Raw genomic sequence first — 14411 nt, 5'->3', positions numbered from 1 at the left:
TTAGGTTTTAAGTGTTTCCCAAGACAATTTCTTAGTCATTGTTGGGCTTCTAGTGTGGAGATTTGCTGTGTAAATCTCCTGTAAGAAGTCCTTCTCCAAACTTTGAGAGGTATTGTACCATCCTTCCTGCATCTCCTATCTTTTGTATAACCTAATATCTGCTTCCCAATTAACAGAATGGTGCAAAAACCTGACACATCTATTCATCCAAGCATCTAGGGGGTGTGTACTCCACATTTTGCGTAATGCAAAACATGGGCAAGACAGTGAGAGCAACTGGGTTAGAATGGGAAGGGGATGGGCTAGCTCCAGTGATGTGCAATTCTATTCTATTTAGAACACAGTTGATACATGGGAAAGGAACTTATTATTATGTAGCTGTTTGAAAAGTGGCTTTTGATCCATTCTATGGGGTCAGAGGAGACTGAATGAAGAAAGTAGCAACTGAGCAAGCTGACCAGGAGAGACCTCAAACATGTTAGGTGATGGATACCACATGAGCAAAGACAGATGTCTTTCTGTGAGGACAGAACAGATTGCCAAAGTGGTTGTCCTGAGTCGGGGACATTTTACTGAAGGTAGAGCAGAAGGCAGAGGTCAACTTTAGCAGATGTTGGCAGCTGTACTACCCTAAGTTTATTTTGAGTGGTAGCAGACATTATTTAAACAGTAGAGAGTAACATCAGAAGTTCTTTATCGGTTTAGAGATTGCATTATTCCAGCCAGAGATGTTTGATGGGGGCAAGAATGAATGGCTGAAGGTAACTTAGTGCAGAAGTGGGAATTTTGGAAATGAAACTTGACCTTACTTAGCTGAGTCCTCTGATATATTGAGTCTGAGAGCTATGAGTTCTCTTTTGAGAACTACTTCTTGAGACTTCTTCTGGATATTGATGATCCAGAGGAAAATGGCAGCAGTGAGGGTGGCTCCATCTCACGTGAGTCAGCATGCTTTTTGAACTTGTTATTTCTGCAGTATCAGAGTGTGATGACATGGAAAAGTCAGTGAGAAGGTTGGGAAGGGAGTGTGATGGTAGCATGATGCTCATCTTAGGCAAAAGCCACAAAGAAACCACAATGGGAGCTGGGTATCAATACAACCTATAAAGAATATCAGGCATGTAAAGAGAGAGGAGAGCCTAAAGTAAACACCTGCATTATGGGTGGGCATCACAAATGTATCCATTTCACAAATATTTATTTGGTGTTAAGGTTGCAGAAGAAACCCAGTCAAAGATACAAGAGACTCCTCTTCAAATGTGAAATGATAACAGTTAAAAGAGAGAAGTTTCAAAAAGAAAGGATGGGTAGTGGTTCTGTTGCTGCAGAAGGGTCAAGCGGAGTCAACACTGTAAGGAAGACTTTGTGGATTGGGGTAGATGCTAGGGGGTAGACACTGGAAACTCAGGCTAGTAAGCAGGCTGGCAAACAAACACATGGAGTCTAAGTCCCCTTCATATTTAAAGCTTAAAATTATAGGGAGATGGGACTTGAAATATGTCTCACTTTATGTCCCATTTCCTTGAAACACACCTATTCCATCTACAGAAAAAGAGCTGTGCTACCCAGGGACTGCTGCAGCTCTCAGCCAAGAGTAGAGATGTTGTAATTTGAAGTTGACAGCAAGATGACCCTTGCAGGGTCATCACAGTTTCTGTCTTGTGGCAGATCTTCCTGCTGAAATATGGAGGTGCCACGATGTTAAATCAATAGTGGTGAGTGATGTAGAGATTGGAGATGAAGCGAAACACAGCCTCCTTTGATTTCACTATTCCATTTTTCTTGCAGGACATTACTTTGGATGAAGAATCTCCTCCGGATAAATCAACGGCTCAGGTTTGCTATTCTAACGAAGTGATATGATCTGAAGGGGACCAGCGAGGCTTGAGCATCAGTTAGATTCATTCGTTGAAGCTTTTGTTGAAGCCAAAGCTTTCCTGGGACATTTAGAACCATTCATGTTACAAATAACAGCAGTAACTCGGTAATGAAGAAGGGTTATGAAAGAATAATATTTGAATATTCAAATTTTCATTGTCGATAATTTGAGAAGCTGTTTTTGACACTTTTGGTGAACAGCACAGCACCCCCAAAATGTAGTATCTTGAAACAAGAAGCATCCATTCAGCTCCAGGATATTTTGGGTTCACTGTTGGGCTGGACTCAGTCTTAGAGTTCTATTCTCAGGAGGCATCTTTATCCGCCCCCGAGCATCTGGCAGTAGCTGCTGCCATCAGCTAGGTAGCTCTGCATCTGGGACTTAGGTGGGAAGATGCCGGGTCCCTGGACTGATTGTTTCTTCTCAGCCAGGAGGCTAAGTTGACTTGTCTCTTTGGCAACTGGGTGGGGCTTCAAGAAAGAGCGTTAAAGCCTGAATATATAAGGCATGGCTCAGAACCAGTATCAGCTCTGTTTAAGGGGTAGGAAAAACAAGGCTGCAGCTGTTAAAGGGGGGGCTGGGGGCTGCTTACCGCAGCCATTTCTAACATTTGCTATAACCATAGACGATGCCTCATTTTGTTCCGTTTGGTTTACATGTGGGTAAGATGTCCCTTTACGCTTCCTCTTCGTCTTCCTCTCTATTCTTCTTGTTTTCCTTCCCTGCTAAGGATGGAACCCAGGATCCTGCCCTTGCTAGGCGAGTATTCTACCACCTAGCTATACACTCCTAGAGTGTGTGAATGTAGAATATTTACACACTGGTTTCCCTGTCCCCACCCTTCACATCCTCATCCCCTCCCTCCCTTTCTCCATTCTTCTCATGGTACTAGGAATGAACGCAGAGGCTTACACTTGCTTACACTCTACTACTGAGCTACATACTCAGCTGTAAACCCTAGGAAAGGGAGACATGATCGATTCTTGTTCTCCTTGTAAGAGCTTAAAGCAAGTTCTGGCTTAAAGCAACCGAGATGAGACTGTATTAATATAATTGTCTGTCCCCCCACCCCACCCCCGGCTCTGTAAATTTGAGGTAAGCTCTCATGTTTCCAGTTGCTTGTCAATCGAGCCCTATGTGATGTCACCCATCACAGACGAAAACATTTCTCAACAACAGGAAACAATCTCTAGCTGCGGCTCTGGTAAACTTGTAAAAAAGGATCCCAGAATTTGGCATTGTAAAGAGGATATTCACTTGATATATGGTGCTACTATCATCTTTGTTCATTAAAAAAACACGTACTGAAACAGAAAATCCAGGCCTCGGAATGCATTAAACGAAAAAGTATGTCCCTGGAAGAAATGACTTTCACTGCTCTACTTTGTAGGAAGTAGACGTTTGGATGCAAGTATATTTCCTAGAATCAGAGGCTTTTTAAAAGAGTATTTTTGTAGCGTATGGAGAAAATAAAAGTTTTTGATGTCTTGGCTCAAAACTGAGGGGGCTCTCTCTTAGCAGCCCACAAAGTACTTTAAGATGGCTCATTATTATGCTAATACTGGAGTGTAATATACACTAAGCATTGGAAGTATGCAGAATACTAGATAGTCCACATAAAAGATCTTGATGGATTTGAAGGGAAGGGCTAAGAAATGCACTCTCCTAATCCACAGGAAAATGGGGTAATTCAGAATCTAGTCGAACCAATAAATCCTATTTAATTTAGCATACATCACATGCGGGGAGGTGGGGGGAGAGAGGAAGTAGTAGAAATGGGGAGTGATAATCTCTGATTAGAGGACAGTCAGCCTAAGAGCATGCTTGCCTTCATAGCACTGAGTTTTAAAAGACTCAATTTAGCAAAAATATTTCTCGTTTCAAAAGAAAGTTTTGGTCTATAATCCTATGTGTTATTATCTGCTATTCGGAGATCATAGTGGCTGCCAGACTACAATAACTGTTATCCCAACTGCCAGTAGAATGATTTTTTTTTAAAGTTATACCTTCACTATATCTTTAATTTATCACTCTAAAACTTACACTATTGACGAAGATATTTGGAGGGCTGGGGCTAAAGTTATGAATCTGCTCTGAGGACAACTTTTTAAAACATTAACATTGTATTTATTAGTGTGACCAGGTAAAATATGTGTATTCATATCCTATAAAATGAGTATATATGGAGAGAGATTGTTTAGATAAGTAAAATAATAATAAAGAGTCAAGCATTGAAAAATACCAAGATCCAGTCCCCCCCCCCGCCCCCACCACCACAGAAGCTTTTTGTCTGCAGGAAAATGCACATAATTTAAAGAAAGAAGATCTGAGTTTGCCATAATTCCATGCTTTCCTTCCCTTTGCCAGTTTTGAACCGAAGGGGAAAAGTAAAGCCAGAGCTAAAAAGGGCTTGGAACCAGCCTTCCCCATTTTATATAATCATGCTTATTGACTGGAGGTTATATGCTATGCTCCTCTTTAAATAGAATTCTTGCAGAAGTTGATGAAAATCTTTGGTGAAAAACTGATTGAGAACAAGTTTTCTCTACCTCCATGCTTGTGTGTCTGTAGATTTCCGCACAGGAATCCCATGTCCCTGTTTGTGTACATATACGGTAGCACTGGCCACTTTTACAGAGATGTATTGGCTTTTGTAGACTTTCAAAGCAAGTAAAAGAATTTTTAAAAAACGCACACTTGTGTGCCCTCTGGGTGATGGTCTATGTAACTGGCAGAACAGGCATATCCTAATCACTAGTTGGAATGTGGAAAATGTGTAAATTCAATTTATTTCTGTAATAACTACACATATTCCTTTAAAAATGGGTGTTATAGATCCAATTATAAAATACAGATACCGACTCTCTTATTGATATTCACTTGTAGTGATATATTGTCTTAAGCAAGATATTTATTTAATAATTCAGAGAAGATAGTATTGGGTTATACTTTATGCTAATTGATTAGATTTGCAAAATGGAGACAATTTTCATCCACAGAATTTTATTTAAAAAGATGAAGAGGGAAATACAGAATAAAACTATGTACATGCTCAAGCAGTGAGATTAGAGAAATTGCTTAAGGGAATAAACTCATTTATGTGCTTAGTGGCTGGTTACACAATCCTGTATATATTCTGAAATCTGCATAATAAAACGTGACGTGGGACTGGCTGAGACAACACTTATTTGCTTTCAGAATCACAAATGGACACACACACCTTTGTAATACAAATGTATACACACACACTTACACACATACACACTTACACACATACACACACACATGCACCTTATTAGGAGATCTAGGTGTTTCTCAAAATGACTGCTAACACATCTGCACATTTGGAGAATTTGCTACAGTCGCATTATTTAAAACGTGTTTTGAAGTAGGAAGAACAACACACAGCTTGCTCATTCCGAAATGGAACAACTTTAAATCCCTGTTTTAGAATATCACAGAGCCTTTTAAAAACCATTTCTGGATTGTTTTGTTTGGTTGTTCTTGTTGTTGTTTTTTTCCCCCTAGAGTGTAAAAGGAAGGATGCTGAAACAGACTACAGGAAGTCCCAGCACAGAAAGAGTCACATGAGAAGGAGACAAAAGATCAGGGTGATTGGTATTAAAGGTAGGGATGTGATAGTCTGTAAGCAAGATCAGAGGTTGAAAATGAATGTTTCCCCTCATCGGGCTGTCTGAGGAGAGAAGAGGCAGCAGACTTATTATTTCTAAGTGTTCTGAGAAACTTCTCTTGTGAAAGAGGGTAAAGAAGAGAGTAGATAGAGCTTCACTTCAGTCTGAGGGCAGGGTCGCGGAGTGACAGCTTAGTGGTTGGAGCTCTCACTGAGGATTTAGAACAAACACTAAAAGCTCTGCAGAAACAGTAGGATTGGCTTAAATACTATGCTAACATTCATTAGGGTTGTTTTTGTTTAATTAGGGATGTTAACTATACTTTCTTTAGTTCTTGCTCTAGAGTTTGTTTCCTCTATTACTTTTGCTGGATACAAGTTCCAATTTCACATCTTAACATAGTTAAATTTGATTTTCCTAAATTGAGAGTTGCCGAGTCTACAAACGGTGGGGGCTTGATTCACTTTTTATTTATTTAATTTATCTCATTCACTCATTTTGGCTGGACACTTGACATAATAGAACTCTACAACGCTAATTCCAATAAGCCAAATAGAAAGATTTGCCCACATTTAAAGGTAGGTATTGCTCCTGTAGTCATATCTTGGAGATCATACTTGTAAATAATTGTGTGACATGGAAAATTGTTTAAAAGCGTCTTTCAACTTAGCAGACTGGATCAAGAAACTCTGCCTCACTGGTGAGCTGATAAATAAGAATGGGCCTTATTTTCCTGAAAGATTGAAGTAATTAAGGCAAAAATAAATTACCTGGATCAGCGCTTCTCAATCTTCTATCCTCATTAGAATTCTCCAGAGAGCTTTTTAAAAATTACAGATCCAGGTCTAGCCTAAACAACGGGGGCTCAGGCACTCTCCTTCTAGAGAGCTCCCCTCAGTGATTCTAACTCATAGTTTAGATTAGAACACAGATTTGGTCAGTTAAAAGCAAACAAGACAAAACAAAACAAAACAAAAATAAAAAAAAAAAAAAAGAAAAACCCAAAGCAAAACAAAACTAAATCAATCAACCAACCAACCAATCAATCAATCAATCAATCAATTAGAGCCAATTCATGTTTTGAGGCAAATAATGGTTTTGCCTCAGTATTACTGGTTTTAAAGTTACCAGAGTACTTGTCTGCTGATACCCATTTACAGGACTGGGAGGGCCCTGCATAGACCATTACCAACCTGCTTTTAAGGTTCTACCCTGTTTTCATCTTGTGGAACTTAACACCTTCATCAATTCCATGAATTTTTATTCCTTCACTTTTAATGGCTCTTGTTTTCTTTTGGTTGGACAAGAGGCTCCTGCCTTAGCTGAAGAAAAGCTACTCATTGTATAAAGAGCAGATTGGTAACATGGGGTTAAAACCACTATTTTATATGGAACTATTTTCTATGGATTTACTGTGTGTGTCTTCCGACAGAGCTAGTCACATTACCTCGTAAGGCGTGTATAGTTAATATATACTTCTCTTCCAATTGTATCCACTCACGTATTCAAGGGTCACATTGCTTAGTAAGTCCAATGTCAATACTTGGCTCCAGAGGAGACATTTAATTTAGAATTATTTCTAATAGACATCTGAGTTCTGTTTTGAACTATTTCAAATCTAGTATCTTATTCCAACCCCATGAATCATTTTAAGGAAGACCATAGCATACTTTTGTCTCATTAAAATAGGGCCATTCCTATTTAAAATAAAGTGGAGATGTTTAAGATATTAAAATGGACTTGTTCTTTTGGTTTGATGACTTTTTACATCTATATGCATTTCCAAGGGGGAAATAAGCATGTATTATTTCTTTTTTTTTGTCTGCCCCTTTTCAACTGTGGTGTCTTAGGAAGCCAGCTGGCTCCGTCCCTGATACCTGATAGCTCTTTGAGACTCTTTCTGAGTTTCAGCATTTTCCTCAAGACAGAAGTCTTGAATTCCCTCCTTCCTAAAGATACACATAACCTTTTAAAGGGTTCAGAATATTTCCTGCAGAAATATTCTCATGTGCCTTTGTCACATGAGTGCCTATTACAGTTACCATCAAAAAGGCTGGGAAAGAAATCTATCCTTCCACAGCAGAGAGAAAAAAAAAAAAAAAAAAAAAAAAAAAGCATACCCTGAACTTGTTCACCAGCCAGAGGGACAGCAGCATTTTAAATGAAAACCCAAATTGATTTTAATAGTAAAAATCTTATCGTCTTGTTTCTTTAAGGTGTATCCCTCCTTTCTTGACGTTGGAAATTTGGTGAAAGAAGCAGAGGAGAGCTTAAGCGAATAGAATAGTCTCAATTTAAACTCTTATAAATTAGTCTATCAGTTGGTCAGTCATGCAGTCTAACGATAACGGTTGTAATTTACGTCTGGTCACTCAACATGGACGTTCCTTCAGGATAATTAGGGAAAATCTCCATCACGTCCAGTAACGCCCAGCCTGTGGGAACTGCTTCTTTCCTCTCATGTCTTCACTCATCCTGACCTTAGATTTTCCATCAGGCTCAGCGTGGGCTGAGGCTGCCGTCAATGCCCCTGCTGGGTGCGGACTGCAGGCCGACCACTGGAGGGCGTCTGGACGCTTCCAAATTTCTCCGAAGCGCCTGGAAACCCCAGGCCGAGCTTTGGAAAACGCAGGATGGAGAATTTGATATTTAATTTTATTCGTCTAATATGTAAAAGGGAAAAGACGCAGTGTTGAGAGGATGGAAAGAAAGGTAAACGGCTTTCTTTTTTGGGTTCGGCCTTCTTACCAGGCTGTATACACTAGAGAACAAAATAAAAAGTCTGGGATGCAGGTCTCAGCAGCATCGGGTATGGGGCTCGATGCCAGGGCGCAGGACCACAGGGGACCCGTCCCGAGGCGCCAGGACTCCTCGCTCCCAGGAGATCCGGCTTAGCTGGCCTCAAAGGATCTGGGCCCTGCAACCTCCTGACCAGCCCAGGAATGCACGGCCTTTTTTCAGCAATAAAGGCGTTTTCCCTCCCTCTCACTATTTCCCTCCCTTTTCTTCTCAAACCGAGTTTAGTTCAAGATATTTATGTGGGGTGTGCGTGTGCGTAGCGAACCAGCCCCAGGATCCGCGTGGAAAAGGTGTAAAGTACTGACGGGCTCGCGCGCTGCGTTTTTCTCCTTCCAGCTGAAGGTTCACCCTGAATTGTAATCACTTTAAACTGAGATTTTTTTTTTCTCCGACTTTTCAAAACCTGCTTTCAGAGAATCACTTTAAAGAAAAGTCCCATTTCCTGCCCCCAAGCCTTTAAATCTCGGGTAGAAAGAGAGGGTTGAAAGGCACAAGAGAGATGCTCAGATTTCCAGATGACCCTGCGCGGCGTGTGCGGCGTGAAGAACCGAGCGGAGGTTTACACGAACTCCGATTTACTTAGGGCTGCCCTAGCCAGTCAGCGCAGACTTCACGTCACCTGAGCGGTCCCCGAAGCAATTTTCGGCTCCCCTTTTGGAGTGGGAGCCAGTTTCTTTTCAATCGAAAGACCCTACTCCCAAGTAAAAAAAAAAAAAAAAAAAAAAAAAAAGATGCCAAATCACTCTGAGTCCAGACGCACTTCAGCAACCAAAGGGTTACTCGTGCTGCCGGGCTGGGCCGCGGAGAGGGTGCCTCGGCACTCTCAGTAATTCAATTAGTCAGGTTTCAGGAAGGTGGGGCGGGGGTGGGGGTGGAGGCGTGGGGAGGGAGGAGATGAGGAAAACGCCTCTTTCTCCCGGAGCAAACCAATCCGGTTAGAGAAAAGAGAGGGGAAAAAAAAAAAAACCGATCTGTAAGCAAACAGCAGGCCTCTCCCTGACTGGTTACTCCAATCACCCCCCACCCTCCAAGTAAACTGCATGGAGGGAGGGGGAGTGGGGAGGGGAGCAGCCCACATGACCTGGGCCGCGGAGGCAGCAGCGCCGGCGGCGCCTCCCCCTGCTCGGTCCGGAGCTCACCCCCCACGCTCGCGCCGCCTGCCAACCCAGCGCCCCGCGCAACACGCCCGGGCGGAGCCCCCCTCCCGCTGGCCCACGTCCACGTCCACGCGCGCGGGCTCGCGTGGTGCCGAGGCTGCTGCCGCCTGGGCCGCCGCGGCAGTCGGCTTTACACGCAGGTCATTAACGAGGGGGCGTGCCCGAGGAGATTTTTTTTCCCATAAAGCATTTTTTCTCTCCTTTTCTTTTTTTTTTTTTTTCCCTCCTCTTTTGCAAAACTGACTTTTCCCCTCCTTTCTACTTCTCGCCAGTCTTCCCAACCTCTCCAGGCTGCTCGCGCCGCTGCACTCAAGTTTATTTTCCCGCCTGGGCAGAGGTTTTAGGATTCGGTCGGTGGCTTTCACCTCTCGTTACTGCTGTGCCTAAGGAGGGAAGGAGGAGGCAGCTCCGGATCGGGAAGGTTTTCTGATGTAGTCATCGGGGAGGTGCCAGCAGCTCGCGTGTGCTCCCTCTCCCTTTTTCCCTCCCGGTTTCAAACTGATTGATGAATCTCTACAAGTTGCTGGGGTTGGGGCCGGAGAGGTCCGAGTCCCAGGGACACTTCTGAGAGCTCCCCCCCGGGGCTCTGGGCACGCCGTGCGGGGGTTCAGCCTCTCTCCCGGAAGGCGAACGGAGACTGTCATCAGCCCATCCCGGACTTGGAGGGCTCCATCCGAAAGTGATTGTTTCCCCTCTCGCTTCTCAGCCCGGCAGTTGGCTTGGCGTCGCCCTGCAGGTTTGGGCATCCCGGCCCCGCCTGGCTGGCTGGTTCACAACCTCTGCTCTTCATTCACTCCGCGGCACCCACACCCGGCCAAGACAAGCTAGCAGGAGAAATCCCCGACTCAGCCAGCGCCCGGGGGTGCCATCTCGCTCTGCCTCTGCGGTCGGACTCCTTTGGGGACCTGCTGGAAGACGTGAAGAGCCAAACTTTTCTTGGAGCCTTTTCCGAAGCAAGACCCGCTCCTCCTCTCCTCGCCTGAGCGCTCGGCTGCGGCTTTGGGCAGTTCCAGGACTCCGGCAGAGCCGGGCTTGCGGATCCAGATCGCCACTCTTCTCTGCGCACCTCCGGGTACCGCAGTCCACAGGACTCCTGCGAGCCTTGCGGGGGGTCGCCTGGCCAAGGCACAGAAGGGAGGCTCCGGACTGCTTCCAGCCTCCTGGGGACACCAGTGTGAGGACGCCCCCCCCCCCGCCCCCCTCCACACAGCGCCCTCCTCCTGCAGTTTCTCTCCGGCCGCCAAAGTAACTTGGAACAAAGCGGGGCGCACGGTGAGGGCCCAGCGCGGCGGAGGAAGCCCGTGCAGACCGCGGCGCCGACACTGAGCCGGGCCCGGCGGGCCGGTGTATGTCTCCCCGCAGCCGCGGCGCTCAACTCCCCGTGACTGTGCAGCGCGCGCCGCCGCCTGCCCCGACCCGCGCTGCCGCCGCCCGGCCCCGCACGCACCTCCCTCTCCCGGGGTGACCGGCTTGCAGCCGCCGCCCGAGACACAGCTCCGCACCCCTACCCCCGCCCTCGCCGCCGCCACCGCACACACGCACGCGTCTCTCCGTCTTGTGATTCTTCTCCCCTCCCGAGCCCTTCAGTGGGGGTGCGAGTTTGTCCCCCCGCCCCAGCCACTGCCTCCTTCTTCTCTCTCTCCTCTTCCTCTTCCTCCCGCGCTCGCCGCGCGCCTCTCGCCCCTTCATCGTATTTATTCCTATTTATTTGGCGTCCGCTCTCTTCGTCTGCCCCTCTCCCTCCCTCCCCCTGGATCCCCGATCTCTCCCCGGAGTGGCGCGTCGGGGGCTCCGCCGCTGGCTAGGCGTGATGTTGCACGTGGAGATGTTGACGCTGCTCTTTCTGGTGCTCTGGATGTGTGTGTTCAGCCAGGACCCGGGCTCCAAAGTCGTCGCCGACCGCTACGCCGTCTACTGGAACAGCAGCAACCCCAGGTAAGGTGGCCGGGGCGGGGGCGCCAAAAGCTCGGGCTCCGCGGGCCTGGGCCGGGAGCAGGGGACACGGCGGCCGGGAGCGGCGCGCACCAGCCGCAGGCAGCGCGCGCCCTCGGAGCCTGCGTCGCCAGACGCCGCTGGCCGCCCGGCGCCGGCGGGAAGCGCTCGCTCCGCGCCGCTCTTTGTTAAGCCAGGGCGGCAGGGCCGGCGGCTGCTAGCAATCCCCAGGGCTGCGCGGAGCCGCTGCCTCCGACCGGGTGCGGGGAAGACACGGGAATGGGCGGGAGCCCCGGACCCGGGCCATCGCTTCCCAGTCGGGGAGATTGGCCCGCACCTCCGGATCCCGGCTTAGAGCTTGGGTGCTGGTAGCCTCGGGTGCGTACTGCCAAGAGGTCCTCCCTGGAGCCTGGGGGGCGCGGGGCTGAGGCCGGGATCCTGATAGATAGCATCAAAGTTTTCTTTTTTTTTTAATTTTAAAATTTTTACTTAAACATAATGCCTTCTTTTACCTCCTTGCGCGCATAGAGAGAGCGCGTACCGGTTAGAGGGAAGCAAAGGGGGGTTGGAGGGATGGGTGAGTGGAAAGCGGAAGCTTTAGGGTTTAATGTTCTTTTTAACTGCGAGATAACTGTTAGGTGACCCCCCCCCCCCCCACACACACACCGCCAAGTCGGTCTAGGCCCATCGCGCTTGGCCCTGGAAAGGATTCTCCCAGCTCGGGCACCCTCCTTTCCCCCCCAGTGGGCTTAAGGTGCCAGAAAGTTTGATCGAATGCCGGGTTACGTCACGAGTGCAGAGCGAGCCGCTGGAGTTGGCAAGCCGGAAGGTGGGAGCCTTCGCCCCGGGGCCTGGCGCTGTGCAGCTGGAGGGACGCGCGTGGTTACCTGCGACAGCGTCTAGGCGACCCCAAAGCCTGCGGGCTTGGCGGGAGGCTGGAAGCGGGCGCCGGGGACTTCCTTAGCGCACGCTCTGGGCCCTAGCTTGCCGCAGCCACCCTGCGATCCTGGACCCCGGAGAGGGGAGGAGGGTCGTCCACAGCACCAGGCAGACCCTTTCTGGTCCGGGCTGCTCCCAAACCTTACTTTCTCCCGGATCTGGACCCAGCAGTCGGTCCCGCTGGGCCCACATCGCTCTGCTTTCAGCTGTGGGCTGGTAGTATTGGTGTGTTGTTCTGGGAGGGAGGCAGTGTCGCTTGTACCTAGGATCACAGGTTTTTCTCTGGGCTGAAGTGGAAGTTGTGAGGAAAGAGGCGGGAGACCGAGGACTGAGCCTGTGGTTGTGGCGCATCTAAAGCTCTAGGCGAGGGGGCCGGCGGACGCCTACAATTCAGTTTCCCACCAGCCCTTTCTAGCGCCTCCAGCTTTCCCTCTGTTATGAATTCAGAGGTTTTCCCGGTTGTCAAGGGTCAGCTGGGATGAAGAGCTGATTTCTCCAGGAACGCTCATGATTGCCCATCCTAGGGAGAAATCGCCCCACCCTGTTACTCCGGCCGGCCCAGTCACACCCAGGTAGCCTAAAGTGCTTGCCTAGCTCATCCTTGAAAGTTTGCGTTTTTTAATAAAAAGGGTGTCGTGGGGGTGGGAATTAGAATGGGAAGCTATTTCCTCTTTGACACGCCACTAGCCACTATTAGGAAAAGAGAAAGAGATGACGCTCTGCCAGAGAATATGCCTTTTATTAAAGCTGACAAGACAAATAGAACAAGCTTTCCATTTGCAATGGTGTTAAAAGCAAGTCTAATTACGTTGCTTGGGGTAGGCACCTTTGGACTTTACTGGGGCAGCATGCATGGAACATCAGTTTGTATTTTTAAACTTAAATGATTTATCCAATAAGGTAGAGCCAGTTATTTGAATTTGGGACATTTTGCTCTTGTTGGTCACTCAAAAATAATTAAGTGGAATCTTTCTGTCCTGGTATTCATTCATTAGAACGGTGGCTGTCTCAGTTTGTCTTAGATTTAAGCAGAAGGAAGTATCAGCTAGACCCCTCTTCACCTGTCAAGCTAGGCTCAGGAAGTTCCCGGACATTTTATTTCAGTTTTATGCTTTTGCTACCGTTGTTTGGTTTGAGATTAGCAAATTGATTTTTGTCATAGGTCATGTTTTTTAATAGATCTGCCCTTCCTAAAGAAAACTCTTTCTCTCAGGATGCCATTGTAGCTTTGAACCTGCTCAGTTATAATCTGTAGACTTTAAAAAAAGACCAAGAATAGTCTTAAAGCAGCATGTTAATTTGAAGTCTGTGAAAATAACTTACTATTTGGCCATGAGCAGTTTGATGGCATCCCAAAGAAAGAATCGGGGACCTTTCTAAGATACAATATTTAATATTCTTACCGATTTATGTAGGCCTTTTATCGTGGTATGCTGTTGCATTAAAACTTACTTTAAAAAGTAGGTAGTGATAAGTAGTTTTAATGCAGATTCATTAACTGAAATGTAATTTTTTTGGCAAGCCTTTTTAGCTGCTGAGCCATGTCTTCAGCCCCGAAATGTATTATTCTTTTTTATACATCAGGAAAAGTCAGTTTTAATGTAACCAAAAGGGGCAAATGCAAAATAAGTAATTTCAAAGTTGCCGAGATAACAAACAATTCCGTAGAACTTGTGTGGGATTATTTAGTATTAAAAATTAGATGAACATTTTCATAGACATCATGGTTTTGTAATGTTAGACCTGACTTTTGACCTTCTATAAAATGTATCAAGATTTTTGCTAAGTTAATAAAGTAATAAACAGACTTCAGTCTCTGGAAAATAAGTAGGCAATATCACATTCAACTTAAATCTTTTTTATTATTTTTTTTTAACTTAGAAGCTTAGTGGACACACTAAACTGATAAGAATGGATCGTTTCTGTCCACAAAGTGAATGGAGTAGATTCTGCTTGAAATTGTGCTTCAATTTCAATTTAGGTTGAAATAAAATCAAATATATCTTGGTCATCATCTTTAGGCCGTTCATTCTGTACAAGTTCTTGAAGTCACTTCTGTGGCAGAAGGAATTT

At 46.2% G+C, this 14411-nt stretch overlaps 1 protein-coding gene across 3 annotated transcripts in view; it reads left to right on the top strand.

The window, feature by feature from the left end:
* The first annotated feature begins 11090 nt into the window (after positions 1-11090).
* Positions 11091-14411, top strand: part of Efna5 (ephrin A5) — a 278361-nt gene continuing 275040 nt past the window's right edge. For 2 of the 3 annotated variants that reach the window (NM_010109.3, NM_207654.2), the window contains exon 1: positions 11091-11402. In NM_010109.3, coding sequence (NP_034239.1) covers positions 11278-11402 — 125 coding nt within the window. In that variant the 5' untranslated portion in view covers positions 11091-11277. Of the gene's footprint in view, positions 11403-11437; positions 11778-14411 lie in introns of those variants that run through there. The other variant, XM_006523598.4, reaches the window with a different exon arrangement.

Source organism: Mus musculus, chromosome 17 (assembly GCF_000001635.26).
Source record: "Mus musculus strain C57BL/6J chromosome 17, GRCm38.p6 C57BL/6J".
Lineage (NCBI taxonomy): Eukaryota > Metazoa > Chordata > Mammalia > Rodentia > Muridae > Mus > Mus musculus.
Note: the sequence above shows the minus strand (reverse complement) of the source record. Positions and strands in the feature narration are given on the sequence as shown.